The sequence below is a fragment of the Solea senegalensis genome, linkage group LG11, assembly GCF_019176455.1.
Source record: "Solea senegalensis isolate Sse05_10M linkage group LG11, IFAPA_SoseM_1, whole genome shotgun sequence".
Lineage (NCBI taxonomy): Eukaryota > Metazoa > Chordata > Actinopteri > Pleuronectiformes > Soleidae > Solea > Solea senegalensis.
The window spans coordinates 25,433,319-25,451,748 of NC_058031.1; the positions used below are offsets into that span (position 1 = coordinate 25,433,319).

General features: G+C 42.5%; 1 protein-coding gene across 13 annotated transcripts in view; it reads right to left on the reverse strand.

Annotated features, from left to right (window-relative positions):
• The window catches only part of LOC122777280 (cyclin-dependent kinase 17-like), a 33,879-nt gene that overhangs the window by 11,634 nt on the left and 3,815 nt on the right, over positions 1–18,430 (reverse strand). For 8 of the 13 annotated variants that reach the window (XM_044038417.1, XM_044038419.1, XM_044038418.1 and 5 more), the window contains exon 3: positions 14,361–14,525. The exons of 3 other annotated variants lie outside the window; for them this stretch is intronic. In XM_044038417.1, the coding sequence (XP_043894352.1) occupies positions 14,361–14,525 (165 nt within the window). Of the gene's footprint in view, positions 1–5,409; positions 5,745–6,039; positions 6,244–14,360; positions 14,526–18,430 lie in introns of those variants that run through there. 2 more of the 13 variants (XM_044038424.1, XM_044038421.1) reach the window with 2 other exon arrangements.

The window sequence follows — 18,430 nt, forward strand, 5'->3', positions numbered from 1 at the left end:
TAGATTTAGTGACTTGGGGTCTATGCAAATCCTCAGTTTCTCTGGCTGCCTGACTATCACCATGTTGCTAATCCACTCGGGTTGGTTCGGACACTGAGGCTAAATGTCCATCTCTCTCATGTTTGTCTAATTGAGAATGGAATATTACGTGGAGAAGCCTGTGCTAGAGCTACATCTCTGTCTAACTCTTCGTCTAATGAACCTCCCCAGCAATTCAACTGGTGCATTTAAAACGTCATCATAGGTTTTGATAAGATGCTGCCTAGTTAGAAACTCTGAGCTGCTATGTCCAACCATAAGTAGGTCCTCAGGTATGGTGAAGTTCATCAAACCTAGACACTCGCAGGTGTCACCTTACAGCAGGGATCTCTGACTGCTCCTCACTATCTCAAAGCTCAACTTGTGCGTTTTTTCTCTCACTACACACTCTGGTTTGAATATGCTGATATCTTATTGACTGGCCTGAAAATAAAACCAATCTGGTTTGGCTTGGTAATAGCTTTGCCTGGGGGGCCAGTCTCCTCATATCTTTTATGCTCATTACGTCACAGGTCGCCCCTAAATCTAACTGGAATCTCTGGGATCCCCCGCTCATCTTAATGTTAACAAACCATTTATTTCCACATCCCTGCACTGCCCCAATGATCTGTACAGTGTATATGAGTGCCTCTGTGTCGGACGGGCTCAAATCCTCTGGGTGTTCAGTATCTGCTGCGTTTATCTGTCTAGTAGTTTGGCCCCTCTTCATGCACATTTTTGCAAAGTGGTTTGCTGTTTCACAATAGCGGCAGTTCTTGCCATATGCAGGGAAAAGTTCATGTCCGCGCCTATGCATGTTGCCACAAAATCTGCATGTTGGGCCTTCGCTCGCGCCAGACGCCTGATTCTGAGAGCTGTCATGGCGGGTCTGCCTGGCTGCAGCCCGCAGCCGATGGCTGTCTGCTGCATGCACCGTCTCCGGAGGTCTGTCATGTGTCATCGCTTTCAAACTCATATCCGTCAGTTCTGCCGCCCGGCATATTTTTCTGGCTGATGCGAGTGTGAGTTTTTTTTCTCTCTGAGCAGGCGACGGCACACAGCCTCATCACACACGCCGAGCACCAGTCTGTCTCTTATCAAATCCTCTTTAAGGTCCCCGTACTCATAGGATGCAGCCTTCTCTATTAAGCGCATTACAATCGATGGGTTCCCCCTCGTCTTGCTTGCAGTTGCCGAAGATGTATCTTTCAAATATCACGTTCCCGGCTGGCTTGAAATGTGCCTCCAAAGCGTCAAGGATAGCTGTGGCGTCTTTCGCCTGCTCCGCTGAAATTCCCATGTTGTGTTTATATATGTGTCGACATTCACTGCCCATCACCCGTTGCAGAGTTGTTGCCAGCATGTAATCTTCAATCTCTGACCTGAATTCGTCCCAGTTGTTTGCGAGGTCGCCGGTCAATTTCATCTGTCCCGGTGGTGGTATTGCAGATGCCATTGTGTTGCTGATGTCTTCTTCTGTTACTTAGCTACTCGACTTGGTCATTTACTTCTGACACCATGTTTGTGTGTAATAAATCGAGAGGAGACGAGGAGTGTGTCTATCACAAGAACTGTATTAAGAACTCTCAAAAGAGACATTAACAAACGGCACTTCTTGCTTTCAGTCCGGCCATACCATTTTCATGTAAACATACTACTGTAGAACAATCCCATAACATGTGACTTCCCAAGGATTCACCAGGATGTATAATAAGAACTGGATGTAGCTCCGCCCCTTTGGCTCCGTTGCTCACTCACAAAAAAGTTTCTGACTTCCTGGTTTATTTGTGGGCCCACAGAGCATGTGCAGTAGTGTTACTCCCAGAATGCCTCTGGGATCTGTGAACGAGCCGTCCAGCCGTACTCAACACGCTTGGCGCGTCCATGAACGGTGAAATGCATGATGGGAGTGCGCTGCTGACGTGCGCTAGCTGATTTCATGAATACTGACGTCACGTTAGCTTCAGTCTTCAAACCATGAATTTATAAATAAATGATAGAGAATACAGTAAAGTGACGTCATCACAGGTTAAAATCATCATTTAATCGAGTGTGAATATTAGTTTATATGTTGTTACAGGAATGATGTTGTTTTCTTCCATTCACTGATAATCTGTATGATAACCACTGTCACATGACTCAGGGATTTTATATTTTATTGTCCAAGAAAATAATATGACGATTAAAAAAATAATTCCATTGAATATTAATCATGAATATTATTACTTTTTTTGTATTTTGGTTTAAATTTCAAAGTTCTCATTCTTGTAGGTGGTTTACAAATAAAGTTATCTTATCGTTATAATTACAATTTATGGTAAATATAATAATCATAAACCTGCAGACTCATGATCAGATTATTAGGAACAATAACAGCGCGTTAAACGTAATTTTATAACTCCAGATTCTTTCACGCTAATTCATGTGTTCATCACATTTATCAGTACTTTATGAACAGATAGTGTAATTCATGTGTTCATCAGTGGTGAAGTGAGCTCAGGTGTCAGACTGACATCAGTATGAATCCACAAGTTTGAAAATAAATGCTTATGAGCTACGAATGAATCACAAAAACCTGTATTGTCCTAATATTTTAAACATATAAAAGTAACCCCCTCATCGCCTTCATTCACATTTCTCATAAAGTGTTCACATCGTACGGTTCCCTGACAGTATCGCGTTCCCGAGACGTCACATGGCCGTGCTTTGCTGTGCTCGTACACAGCTGTGACGTCACTCTGGGAAATAAGATTATTCTGGGCTTTTTATGGCCTTTAGGGAGGTTTTACAAATGTGAAACTCCATGAATTAAAAATATAGAATATAAAGATCTATACATGCTTGTGTCCATGTCTCCAGGTGTCCTGTGGACAGTTTTACACGCGTCTCTTTTACTATTGTGGTCAATGGGAAAAAAATGTTTTGGGCCGCATGAGTATTTTTTGTTGCAGTACCACGCGTGGCTACCATGACAACATTGTCTTCAAGGCAGAGGGGGCGGAGCCCGCTCTATCTACTTATAATACAATACATCCATGGGATTCACCCACAGAACAATCTCCTGATTATGGACTGTACCAACAACAGTGCAGGTGGAGGGGGGTTCCTGCCGCTGCCGAGTGCAGTATCAAGTGTAGATCAACATTACCCAGCATTCAATGGGAGCTTTCCCATCAAACACACACACACACACACACAGTTCTGTCTGCAGAACCATGACTCATTCATCAGATCAGATGGATTATGGGGCTGACCGAGGTGTGTGTGTGTGTGAGTGTGTGTGTATGTATAGTGTTTATATACTATACATAGAATATAGTATATATACTAAACATATATATATATATATATATGTCCACTTGTGTGTGAGTACATCTTCTGACACTATATAGAGTATATATATACACTCTATATATATAGCTATATACTATATATGTAGTATATATCTATACGTATATATAAACACACTATATATTATACTATATATATATCCGTACATTTATACACACTTTATAAATATATAGTATATATAGAGAGTATATATATACTCTCTCTATATATAGTATTCAACAGCAAAAGCAGTAAAAATTCATTAAAAACACAAACTCGATCCATGTAAAAGTTAAAAAGTCTGACAGAGACTTCTTCATGTCAGGAATCAAACCCTCAACCCTGAAACACTAAACGCAACCTAACCACACGATACCACAGGGAAGGGAAAATCCATCCAGATTATCTACCCAACACACAGAGAGACACACACACACACACACACACACACACACACACACACACACACACACACACACACACACACACACACACACACACACACACACACACACACACACACACACACGTTTCTCGCTCTCAAAAACGACACCAGTTCATGTTGGTTTGTGTAAACAGACGAGAAAATGAAGAAGATGCTGGTAAGTGGAAAATTCCATCACAAACACACACTGTCATGTTAAATGATTATAAAATGATTAATAAATCAGATTAGGACACTTGTTGGGGAACTAGTTTGAATCAGATTATAAAGTCCTGCAGAAAGGTTGGAGACTGGATGTAATCAGATTATGCTCCGTGATATGTTGACAGGAATATGAATGGAATGTTCCTCGAAAATCTTAATCTATCTATAGACTGAAGAACGTCTGTCTTTCTGTAACTCGTATATCTGTCAGACTTGGGGCACGAGTCAGTGCAGTGCCAGCTTTGACGTTGTTTGTAATGCAAAAGATATCGCTAAAAGAAGCACACACTGGCTCTACTGTAGCCACAGCCCTTCTCACTCACACAGCACTGTGACAGGTCTGCATGAGTTTGGAGTTCCACATTTACTGGATGTCATTACGTCAGTATCAACCCAAACACAAACAACAACGTCACTGAACTTTTCCTGTGTCATAGTAACAATGAGCACTGAAACACACACACACACACACACACGCAGCACTAGTCTGAATAAAGTCAAAAATCTGATTATTCATGTCCAAGTCAAATGGAATGGACAGATATTTTTGGTGTAACCACATTAGGATATCAAAATGGAAACATAATCATATTATGTAGACATGAATATATCAGATTACATCAGATTAAGTCCTTCTGTTAGTTATAGTTAGAGTTATAATCAGATTATGCCTTGTAACATGTTACAGGAATATGAGTGGAATACTTGCCACTGTGTGTGTGTGTGTGTGCGCGCATATGCATATATGTATTTATTTTTAAATGTTCTTATCATTGTGTTGTGTTATTGGTGCTATGGACCGCTCACCTGATGTGTCCCTAATAAAGTTTGAATTGAATTGAATAATAATCCCAATAATGTCAGATTATCATATTTTCATGTAAAACGAAGATAAAGACACACATTAATCTTAATCTCAGATTGTTGTTGCTCCACTTTAAAGGCAGCAGACAGCTACACCTGCTTCACAGCTGACCTAGATATGACCCACTTCCTGTCTTGATTACATCATCCAAGTCTGGGTGTGTTCACAAAATGAGTAAAATATGAAGTGAATCAGAAGATGTACTCACACACAAATGGAGATTATAGAATAATCTGAATTACTGATTAAGATATTATTGCTGTATTTTTGCAAGTTTAATTAAAGGGTAATAAATCCGCTAATATGAGGCTAACTCCGCCCAAAGACTGATTTTGAAAAACACCAAGGAAGTGGGCTGAGAATTGAGGGAGGGGGCGTGGCTGCGCAGTGACATCTGACATCAAAGTCCAGAGAGAAAATGAGCGATTTTAACATCACAGCACAGAGTTGTTGATCCACTGCTGATTGACCGCAGTGACACAAAGTGACCACACGAGGCAGCAGAGTGTGTGTGTGTGCTTTACAAACTTCCTGACACTCAACTCACCGATGCGGATTCCAGGAGGACGACACGAGTCTAGAACCCGGAGCATACGGAAGGGCGAGACCCTCAGCGGGGCGTCTCTCGCCCCGTCTCCCCCCGCTCGAGAGTCCTCGGCGGGGGCGGGACGAGCGGGACAACCTGTGGGGGCGGGGTGTCCCCCGGACGTGTCCATCACTCCAGAGGATTTTTATTATAATTTTCTTCGTCTTATTAAAAACACATTCCACAAAAAAGAGAAGAAAAATGTCTTTTTCACGGTGGTGAGAAGAAGAACGTTGACTTCAGGATGGAGGACAAGCTCTCTCTCTCTCTCTCTGTGTCTGTCTCTCTCTCACTTTATGGGGGTGTGTTTTCCTGTGGACACTCCTCCCTCCCTCCCTCCCTCTCTGCAGTCACACTCGTCTGCTGACTCAGGAAGGTCAAACACACACACACACACACACACACAGGAAACTGTTATACCTGTCACCTCATAATAACAGGTGCTATCTCTCTATCTCTGTCTCTCTCTCTCTCTCTCTCTCTCTCTGCCCCTCTATCTCCGTCTCTCTCTCTCTCTCTCTCTCCGTCTCTCTCTCTACACACAAACACACACCTTGTTCCTGTAAGTCATAAAACACTCCTCTTTCTGACCTCTTTTTGCTCCTCTCTTTCCTGTTTTCTTGTTACATTGTCATTTCCACATCATCGTCTTCACCTCCTCTTCCTCCTCCTCTTCTTTCAGAGCTGCTTTGTCCTCCGTCTGTCTGTTCGTCCACAGACTGCTGCTGCTGTACCGCTCTCTCCTCTCGTCCCTATCAGGGTTTTCACTCTTGTTATTCCTCCTCCTCTTCCTCCTCCTCCTCCTCCCTCCCTTTACCTTTCTGAGTCTCCTCCCTCTCATGTCGCTCTCTCTCTCTTTCTCCACTTCCATCTGATCAGCCTCTTTCTCTCTCTTCGTCCTCACATTCTCATCTTCCCTCTCAAACATCCTCATGCTGTCATGTTCTCATATCTTCATGTCCTCCCCCACGGACATGATTAATGCTTGAGTCACACGTTCACTCTCACCCAGCGATTATCACATGACACAAAGAAACTAAAGTGAAAAACATAATTTGAGCATTTCCTGTTACACTGTTACATCACAGGTTTCTAACTCATGGCCCGTGGACCACATGTGGCCCCCCCGTCCATGTCCTATTTAATAAATTAAATAATAATGATTGTAATATATTAATACAACACGATATTAAAGACATGATACGATATTATCACGATATTTAAGAAACGACACGATATTAAAGACATGATACGATATTATCACGATATTAAAGACATGATACGATATTATCACGATATTTAAGATACGACACGATATAGTCATGATAGTTAAGACACGATACGATATTATCACGATATTTAAGACACGACGCAATATTATTGTAATGGGTCCGGGGAGGACTCAAATGCAGCACACATAGGCAGACAGAGAGTGGGTAATGATTTTTATTCTATATCTTTTCAATGAACAGTTCAAAGACGTCACAATTTTATAAACTTGCTTCGTGGGGTGCAGCCGGTGATCCCTGTGGCTGAAGCAGCAAACAGATTCTGAAGAGATAGCAGGAGATGGACCGGAGGCTGAGCTGTTTCGTCATAGCAAGCAGACCGTAGACAGGCGGGGAGCTGCAGAATCTGCAGTCAGGGGCCTCAGGGGCCAGGGGAAGTCTGGGTCGATCACCGGAACAGAAACAGACCAGGGTCGAAACCGGGGAATCAGTCCAAAAAACACTGGAGAGACTAGGACGAATGACATAGAACAATCCGGCAGTGACTGCATGGTGGAGAGGAGTATATATTGTGGGCCGATTAGTGATCAGGGGCAGCTGCTGTGAACAGGTGAGTGGGGTTGAGCTGATGAGGAGGGAGTGGCTGGTAGGTGATGAGGAGGGAGCGAAGAACTGTGAGGGGGAATCATGACAGAACCCCCCTCTTAACGCAAAAAACAACCCCAACCAGAGTCAGGATGGGAAGGCTAATATTCCTCAGAGACATCCCCCTTTATCCTCTCCTCTCTGGCTCCTGTGAATCCGTCATCCTCATCAGAGGAGGGGTCCTCGAAGCTGGCGTTGTCGACGTCGGACTCAGTATTAGACTGGTCGAGCAGAGGAGTTGGCCAAGGAGATCGGCCCCAACGCTTGGGGATACGGCCGGTCTTTGTGGGCTGATCAGGATATTCCTGATGGAACCTTCTGATGAGGGCATGGTCCAGTATATCTCTCGCTGGGACCCAGGACCTATCTTTGGGACCATAGCCTTCCCAGTCCACCAGGTATTGTAGCCCTTTACCACGCCAACAGGACCGTAGGAGGCGGCGTAATGAGTAGGCAGGACCCCCGTCAATGAGACGAGGGGGAGTAGGAGGAGGCAACGCGGGGACCAAGTGACTTTCACGAACCGGTTTAATCTTTGACACGTGAAAGCTGGGATGAACTCGCATGGCCCGGGGGAGCTTGAGCCGCACAGATGCCTGGTTGATGACCCTTTCAATTTTGAACAGCCCGATGAACCGCCGTGCTGTTTCAGACCAAAATCATACTCCCAGAACGTGGACTGTGTTGTGATTGGCCAGCCAACGAGAGCTTTCCCACTGTCCTGTGATTGACCAGGTACCTGGAAGTGACGTAATTGGTAGGCCAGTTCTCAGATAAACAGCTCCCCCTCTGGCACGGTGGATGCTCTGCATCTCAGCAGCTACAACGAGAGTAGTTCTTCTTCTTCTTCTTCTGCGGTTGCAACCGGATGTGCCCGGACTAGTGCCCGCACAAGGAGGCGCTACGGTGGTGAGAGGAGTGGTGAGGTTTACTGATGACATCATCAGAGCCCAGGAAAACAATAAAACCCTATTTTCTCAGTAGTGGCTGAACTGTTTGTTCTGAAACTTTAGGGTTTCATAAACGAGGTAATGACGCAGATACACACACAAACGCAGCGTTAATTGGAGCTTCCGGTCTTTGTCGCCTTTAAGACATGATACGCTATTATCATGATATTTTAGACACGACACGGTATAATCACGATATTTAAAACACGATAGGCTATCATCACGATATTTAAGACATGATACGCAATCATCATGATATTTTAGACACGACACGATATAATCACGATATTTAAGACATGATACGCTATCATCACGATATTTAAGACATGATACGCTATCATCATGATATTTAAGACACGACACGATATAATCACGATATATTCACGATATTTAAGACATGACACGATATAGAGAGATAGATAATGTTCGACACATTTACATATCTACACCTACATTCACATATTTGAAAAGGCAGAATATTTTTTTAATATAAAAATGAACTTGAATGAAGAAAAATGTGAGACTTTCAAATGTGTGACATCTGTGAGCCGAACCCTAAAGTCAAAAAACCCATTCGTCAAAAAAAGGACAAATGGAAAATGTTGTCATAGACTTGCATATAAACCACTAATGTCGCCCCCTGTTGGCCACAGAAGATCATACAGGAGACTACATCCATTTTTATGTACATAAAAAGTATTTATGAAAGATAAACACTTTGAGTGGCAAACTCATGGTAAATGCCACCATGATAACATTTGAAATGTCACTGATCGTAATCTACAGGATTAACACCTGCAGTCAGTGTGTGTGTGCAGATCCACAGCGGCCACACAGTAACACCTCACCTCTCCTCCCTTCATGTCAATAAGCAGGTTGTCTTTAAGTCACTCACACACCCTGCATGTCAATAACGAGGCGTTTAATTACCAGACGACCAGAGACGATGGAAGTGCTTAACGATCATTGACAGAGCAACGACACCACATCCACACGGTATCATGTGTTTTTATACTGCAGGGACACCATTATTATCATCATTGTTATTATTATTATTATGAATCATCGCTGGTTTCTTTCAAACATGCAGATTCATGTTAGTTATGAGGGTGAAAATCTGAATTGTGATTATTCTGTGTGCTGGGATTGATTTTATTAAACAACTTATTACAGTAGTCGTTTCTACAGTAATTTACCTGAAAAAGTTTTGGAAGTTGTGTTTGTGTTCATTTGTGCGGAATCGTTTTTTTTGACAGGCTCTATATTCACTCAGCATTTTAGTTTTATTTTCTTACAGCACAAGCTCAGCGGACACCAAGCAGGCGACGATAAAAAATGAGATGGGAATCAGTATCGGTCAGTATCGGCCGGTGTCACTCGGTATTGGACAGTATCAGTCAGTATCGGTCCTATACTGGTCAAAATCACTGGATCTGATATCGCACATATAAAAATGTAAAATCTTATTTTACTTTTTAAAATCTTTTATCGCTTGATTTTCTATCGCAGACATTTGAGCTGAGTCATGTTTAGACTCTTTATTTCTGCTTTAACAATATTTGTGACACACATTGTTTTGAAATGACTGGTAGCTGAAGGACGTCCATATAAGGAGTTACTTTAGATCCGTGCTGCGCGAGCACTGAGGTTAATGTATGAAATATCCAACTTGTGATTTGCAGGAAACAAAAAATCTGTGACGTTGCAGAAAAGTAAAGCCAGGCTTCACTGACGGACGTATGTGCTGTGTCCATGAGCTTCACGACTCGACCTTTGACCGAGACGTCTCACTGCCACCTCCTCCTTGTTGTGCTAGATAAATACCACAGGCTGCCTCCACACTGGTGAGGCGTGAGCATAATCCCAGAGGAACACGCACACATGAGGATTTAGGCTGCGGTAATTACATCCAAACCTTTTATCTGCATCTAAGGAATCTTCTTATTGAATTAACGGGAGCAGAGAGCTTACTGTAAGTTACTCTCTCACTTCCTGCCCCTCTTTCTTTCCCACACAGCTCTGAAAACGCTGAAAAAGCTGTTTCTTTGACGAGGTGCTGCCATGGTAACCAGTGACACTGATGGCAGGCGACTGTCACAACTGAAAGTGAGGAGTCATCAGAACAAACACATAATAAAACCTGCTGAAGCCTCATTTATGCTCAGCATGTTTGCTTTGCTTCATCTCTCCAGTACAAACTGAAGTCTGTAAAGCACTCACTCTCCTACACCAAAGTCCACAGCGACACAAAGTCTCTGTGATGGATGATGATCGTCGTCGGGGGGGTGATGACTGAGTGAATGTCGCGGGGAGTTCATAATCTACAAACAACAAGCTGGCAGACCCCCGAACCGTAGTAAGGAGACCACCAAAGACCGCTAGCTCGGATTAGCTCATTACGGCAACAACAACAAACGGCTCTTTACTCACACACTGCAGGCTGATACACAGCCTCTCTTATTATTGTGCGACTCTCACAATAGGAGGAATAACTCCACCTAAGCACCCGTCACACGTAACACTCGGCTCTACTCGCCCTGCTGTGCTCTGCTGTAGATCAGTTACAAAGACTGAACAATCCTAAAAACCTGCGTTCATCTCCAACAATTACCAAGGCTCAGTGCTTGGGCCTATACTTTTTACTTTATATATGCTTCCTCTAGGGAACATTATTAGAACGCACAACATACTTTCATTGTTATGCAGATGACACACAGCTATATTTATCAATGAGGCCGGATGAAATAAATCAGGTTGTTCAACTCCAGGAATGTCTCAGAGACATTAAGTCCTGGATGACCTGTAACTTTCTACTTTTAAACTTTTATACTCGGCCCTAAACACCTCAGAGAAAAACTTTATGATCACATTGTCACTTTAGATGACATCACCCTGGCTTCCAGTTCCACTGTGAGGAACCTTGGTGTTACTTTTGACCAGGAAATGTCATTTGATTCACACATAAAACTAATTTCCAGAACAGCCTTCTTCCACCTGCGGAACATTATGAAAATTAAAACCATTCTGTCTTTACAGGACGCTGAACAACTAGTTCATGCTTTTGTTAATCTAGATTAGATTACTGTAACTCCTTATTATCAGGATGTTCCAACAAGTCTGTTAGAACCCTTCAGTTCATTCAAAATGCTGCAGCATGAGAAAGAGAGACCACATAACTCCAGTGTTAGCTTCTCTACACTGGCTCCCCGTACAGTTTAGAATTCAATTTAAAATCCTCCTCCTCACGTACAAAGCACTTAATGGTCACGCCCCTTCATACCTGAAAGACCTAGTCTTACCCTATCACCCTAACAAACCACTTAGGTCACAAAATACAGGTTTACTTGTGGTTCCCAGAGTCTGTAAGAGCAGAATGGGAGGCAGAGCCTTCAGTTACCAGGCTCCTCCTCTCCTGTGGAACCAGCTTCCAATGACAGTTCTGGGGGCGGAGCCTCTCTCTGTATTTAAAGTCTCTCTCTCTGTATCCTCATCTTGCAGATTGCAGGATCCATATCCAGTTTTCGAGGCTACCCATATCATACATACCATCACCATTATTATTGTGCTATAATTAAAAGTCGATATCATTGACTGTATAAACTTGTAACTTGATACAGTTGTTGTGTATCTGCTCCTGGTCTCTCTCTCTCTTCTGTCTCTACCTCATCTCCTTTCTCTTGTCCTTTCTCTCCCCCCTCTCTGTCCCCCACCTCTCCGCTGTCCCCCATTTTCCTTTCACCCCAACCGGTCGAGGCAGATGACCGCACATCTCTGAGCCTGGTTCTGTCAGAGATTTCTTCTTCTGTTAAGAGGGAGTTTTTTCTCTCCACTGATGCCTAGTGTTTGCTCATTGTGTGAACTGTTGGGGTTCACTGTTCTCCTTGATGTTGTCTATGTACAGAGCCTTGAGATAATGTATGTTATGATTTGGCGCTATACAAATAAAATTGAAATGATGGTGATCGTGGCATCACGATGGAGAGCCACCAAGGTGACGTCGGTCAGCCAATCACGATGGACGACGACATGATGACGCTATTTTATTAGATTTTAAACGTAGCAGGTGAATTTCTCAGGACATCAGTGTGTGAGATACAGCTTTTCAAGAAGATCTGAGACAAGATCAGAAATAACTTCACAGACAGAGGAGAGAGGAGGAGCAGAAGAGAGACAGAGAAAAAAGGAGTGGAGCAGTGAAGGAAGGGGGGTGATGTGCAGCAGGAAAGAGATTGCATCATCATGTTGTTCTATTAAAGGACTGCGACGTGCTCTGACTGCTGAGCAGCTAACAGTGAGTCAGCAAAATCCTACCAGCGAGAAACACACACACACACACACAGACACACACAGTGCCAATTAACATTTCAAACTACACCTTATCAAGATTTAATAATAGAGTAGAATCTATTGTTAGTTGAGTCAAGATTTGAGCACAGAGTGAAGTCACTGTCACACACACACAAACTCACACTTCAGCCTGAAACACACTTCACACTGAAAAATATAAAACATGTAATAGCTGCTTTTAGCAACTCATATATTGCTGTCGTTATTTTCTGCTGACTAATATCTTGTGTTGTTATTTTCTGCTGACTCATATGTTGCGTTGCTATTTTCTGCTGACTCATGTCTTGCGTAGTTATTTTCTGCTGACTCATGTCTTGCGTCGTTATTTTCTGCTGACTCATATCTTGCTTTGTTATTTTTCTGCTGACCCATATGTGTGTTATTTTCTGCTGACTCATATCTTGTGTTGTTATTTTCTGCTGACTCACATCTTGCATCGTTATTTTCTGCTGACTCGAGTCTTGCTGTCGTTATTTTTCCTGACTCATGTCTTGGCGTTATTTTCTGCTGACTCATATGCGTTATTTTCTGCTGACTGCTGACTTGAGTCTTGCTATGCGTTATTTTCTGCTTCGAGTCTTACTTTCGTTATTTTCTGCTGACTCGTGTCTTGCATTGTTATTTTCAGTTGACTTATCTTGCGTAGTTATTTTCTGCTGACTCATATCTTGCTGTCGTTATTTTCGCTGACTCATATCTTGCGTTGTCATTTTCTGCTGAATCACATCTTGCGTTGTTATTTTCTGCTGACTCATATCTTGCATCGTTATTTTCTGCGGACTCGTGACTCATATCTTGCTTGCGTCGTTATTTTCTGCTGACTTATATCTTTCAGACGTTAGTTTCTGCTGACTCATATCTTGCGTCGTTATTTTCTGCTAACTCTTGTCTTGCGGTCGTTATTTTCTGCTGACTTATATCTTTCAGTCGTTAGTTTCCGCTGACTCATATCCTGCTGTCGTTATTATCTGTTCACTCGTTGTCCTCTAAAATGGCCGTAGATTCAGGACAAGGCTGTTGTAAACAAATCAAAAAATAAATAAAGCGTTTGCTTCTGTTTGATTTTACTTTGGTTCTAAAACTGTGTTGTGTTAGCGTGCTGCGTATGTAGCATTATTGTAGCCGTTCTGCCACAATAAGTAAAGGGATTAGTGGGATTATTTCAAACTACGGAGCGCAGAGTTTCTGAACGTCACACAGACAGACAGAGGGAAACTGTGGTGATGTTAGCATGAAGCTAATGTCAACATGTGCGTGTGTGCGTTGGATTAAGGTCATTAGAGCGTTAGCTTTGTTTTGGATTAGCGTTAGCTTTGTTTTGGATAAAGTAAACATGGATTTTGTTAGGCTCACTGACCGTGGTTAGCAAGACAGCGATATCTCTGACTTTAATGTAGTAAAATGGAGAAAGACATAAACAAATAAAGGAGCAGTTCAGATTTTTTAAAGATGGCTTGAACAATGTGCTTTTCATGACCTACAAATGCTGATTCAATAAGTAAATGAAGTTTCTGTGATTGTTCAGCTTCTTAAATGTGAATATGTTCTGGTTTCTTAGCTCTGCCATTTTATGGACTAAAAACTACTCCATTCAACGAGGAAATATTCAAGTGACTTTTACCAAATAATTAGCAACAATTAAATGAAAACAAATTCATCAGTTTGGGCCATACGAGGTTTCATGTTGTTGCTACTAGGTGTGTGTGTGTGTGTGTGTGTGTGTGCGTGTGTGTGTGTGTACCCAGGGATCCAGTCCTGTGCAGACTCAGGAAGGCTCTGTCTCTTTCCAGGCCTCCGCCCGGTTCTCTGCGCAGCGCGGTGCGACCCAGATGACTGGCGTACTGACGCAGGAAGGAGGGAGCACTGTGGGAGGCAGGAGGGTGCAAGGAGCACACCACCACCGGCTCTGAGTCACATGACACAGACAGACAGACAGACGGGTAAAAGAAGGGGGAGGAGAAATATGGAGCATGAGAGAAAAGATGAGAGAAAGCTCAGAAAGGAGAGCAGGGCAGAGAGAGAGAGAGAGAGAGAGACAGACAGAGACAGAGAGGTCAAAACCAGGAAAAATGTAAAAGAAAGGAGGGATGGAAAAAAGAGACGACACAAGGTCACATTTACAGCAGAGCCTGAAACATTGATGTAGCAGAAGTGCAGGAACACAAACACAGTGAAAGACTTAAACATAAACATATAAAGAAGGAATAATGACCCAGGAGGGCAAAAGAAGGGCAACAGAGGCAGTTAAGAATTCAAAACAAAAGGTGTTACTTTATTTCAAACTAAATACTGTTAATGTTGATGGTAAAGAAACTTAAAGCTCTGGTCTCCAAACAAAAAGAAACAAAAGAACCAGGTTACTACACACGACAAGAGGAAGTTACTACACACGACAACAGGAAGTTACTACACACGACAAGAGGAAGTTACTACACAAGAGGAACACACAACAGGAAGTTACTTACACGACAACGTTACTACACGACAACAGGAAGTTACTAGTTACGACAACTACAGGAAGTACTACACACGGAAGTTACTACACACGACAACAGGAAGTTACACTACAGAACATACACACAGGAAGTTACTACAACAGGAAGTTACACAACAAAGAGGAAGTTACTACACGACACAGGAAGTTACTACACACAGCGACAACAGGAAGACAAGTTACTACACACACAACAGGAAGTTACTACCACGACACTACAACAGGAAGTTACTACACGACAAGAGGAAGTTACTACACACAGGAAGTTACTACACACGACAAAGGAAGTAGGAGAAGGAAGCACTACGACAAAGGAAGTTACTACACGGAAGTTACTACACACCGACAAGAGGAAGTACTACTACTACAACAAAGGAAGTTCAAAGGAAGTTACTACACGAAAGGAAGTACGGGCAGGAAGTTACTACACACGACTAAAGGAAGTTACTACACACGACAACAGGAAGTTACTACACACGACAACAGGAAGGAAAAAACACACAAAATAGAATACACCACAGCAATGTCCTGAGAAAACGGCTCTGAAAGCGTTTTGCATCTGCGCAATATCACAGTGCATGATTTCCGAAAATATACTATATACTATACTATGTTGATATCAGTGCGATATCAACTGTTAAGGAATATTTAGATGATTTGTCACTGAACACAGGAGCTCAGCTTCGTGGCTGAGACACAAATAGATCACTGCCGTTGACTAAACCATTGAAATATGCTAATTCTGATATGATCATGTACTCAAAACGGATGGAGCAACATAACGAAGACAAGTTAGCTTACCGTGTTTATATGATATGTTTGTAGTCGAGCTGTGATATGAAAACTGTTGCTGGCAAACTTTGCATTTGACTTTTTATCACCATCTATTTTTATAAAATGCTGCCTCACTGTGATGTCTTTGATGTCTGTAATGTCTGTGATGTCTGTGACATGGATGTTAGAGGACGACTGACCGTAACTTAACATCTCCTGGGGTTTGGGCTAATCCAAAATACTAAAAAAAAAGGTGGGTGTTCTCTGAAGACACACTGTTACCTGTGAAACAGGGGTGTAGAGCACCCCCATTAGCACTTGGTACATTCCTCGAAATGAAATCAAATTAACCAAGACTGTATGAAATTAATACGGCAAAAAGGCAACTTATCAGAATTTGAGTCGAACCAAAACGTATCGACTCGGCCGGGACTTTACAGCCCTAAAGCCCACACAGACACAGATGCACCAAACAATGCATGTAACAATGAATATATATATATATGTATATATATATATATATATATACATATATATACACACACACGTACAGTATGTATATATGTACACACATATAAAAATATAAATATAGTGATATATCATGCAGAGTGTTGATGACACTGATCAAGACTGAATGAGAAAAACAGAACGAGACGAAACAGATGAAAGGAGAAGAAATAAGAGCCTGGAGGAGAAGTAAAGTTTCTCTGGGTCAAAGTTAAGCTTCTGAACAAACAAAAGGCTTAAACAAAGTAAAATACCTGCGACTAATCCCTCACACACCACAGGCTCTTCTCATCTACACAACTGATGTTGTGAACCAGGATGATGGAGATCACGGATTCAAGCTCTACTCAGTCACGTCGGTTTCATGACTTCATAGTTCCTCCTCAACGTGGGCAGAAACCGCGAGACACCATTTTATAAGCGATACAAACACAACACCAACGGAGGACACGGTGGATTCTGTGGACAGCAGACTCCACCGTTGTGCTGTCACTCATAGAAAAGCTGAAAAACGCAACGACGGGAACCACAGACAACAGATTCATCACTTCATACTTTACATGGACACAAGTATTCAGTGTTGAGTTGACGTGTTTCAGTCCGGCTCTGGGCCTCTGATCTCCAGTGAAGGACAATCTGAACGCTTGGTTTAAGCAAAGGTCCTTTTCTACTCCAACATGACCTTTAACCCCATCATCATCCATGAGCTTTGGGATGAACTGGAACAGAGATTCAGAGTCAGACCTTCTCAGTGTCTGACCTCATCAATGCTCTACAGAATACATGGACACAAATTCCAGAAGAAACTCTTCAAAATGTTGAGGAAAGTCTTCCAAGAAGTGTTGAAGCTGGACCCCTCTGATCCAAAACACTTCTTCAGTTCTGGTTTTGCATCCAGATTCAACAGTTAAGGGTAAACTTTAGTGTTAAATAACGTTAACGTTAAACAACTTTAACATCTTTTATATTTCACAAGTTTACATTGTGTAACGTTCTCTGCAGCAGAACGAGGGAAAGTTTCCTCCATCATTCCACTGTGATGTCAGTCCACGCTCCTGCAGGTCTTACACAGGTTTAAATCCTCCATGAGCTCAGCTCCAGCTTCAACATCAGTTGAACATTTTTTAGCACAGTTTCATGACGTTATAGACATATGTGGTGGGCGGGGCCATGATAGAGGGGAAAAGGTCAGGGAAACGTGAGAGTACAAGATGGAAGTATGGAAGTGGTAAAAGTTTAATGTTCCTGCTCTTCATCCATCATCCCACTCGCTTCCTAACAGCTGCGGAACGGAGGGAAAAGAAGGGAAGAGCGAGAGATGACAGGATGAGAATAACTTAGCGAATAACTCAGCAACCTGCTTCTCTCTCTGTCATCTGACCTGGTTTCTGCCCAAGGGCAAGATGAACACATGAACACACACACACACACACACACTGTGTCAGGTGGGGTCTCTGCAGAGCTGCAGTGGAGACAGACGTCCACCAGATGGCACACAGGTTTTTTTTCACACAGTGATGAGAGTGTGACTTTAACACAGAGGAGTGATGATGAAGGTGAAGATGGAAAAACACAAAGATTATTTCAGGTTTTAATGCCTGTGATGATCAAATAAAACCTCCATCATTCAAGGCTTTTACAGGACAAACATTTTAAATCCACTCCAGCCACGAGAAGGACAAACCCAGTAAAGTCCTGGGTCAGGCGCGCTTTTCCACTGACAACAGAACCTTGGGGGTGGGCCGTGGCCAACGGACGAGTATTGCGATGTTGTCATCAAACGCAACACAACGGAGAACGTCCACGGATCAGTTTGTCTCAATAAGACGTCAAGTATGAGAATATTTGTATGAGTCTGAGGAGAGAGTGCGAGACACGTTTTTCTGTCGTGGGTGGAGCCACATTACTAATTAGAGGTTGACTGTTCAGGCTTTTTCTATGTTGACATGGAAATTTAGAAGCATTTCTTTGATGTAACTCGACTTACAGTATATATCGTGATAATATCGTATGGTGACTGAAATATCGTGGTAATA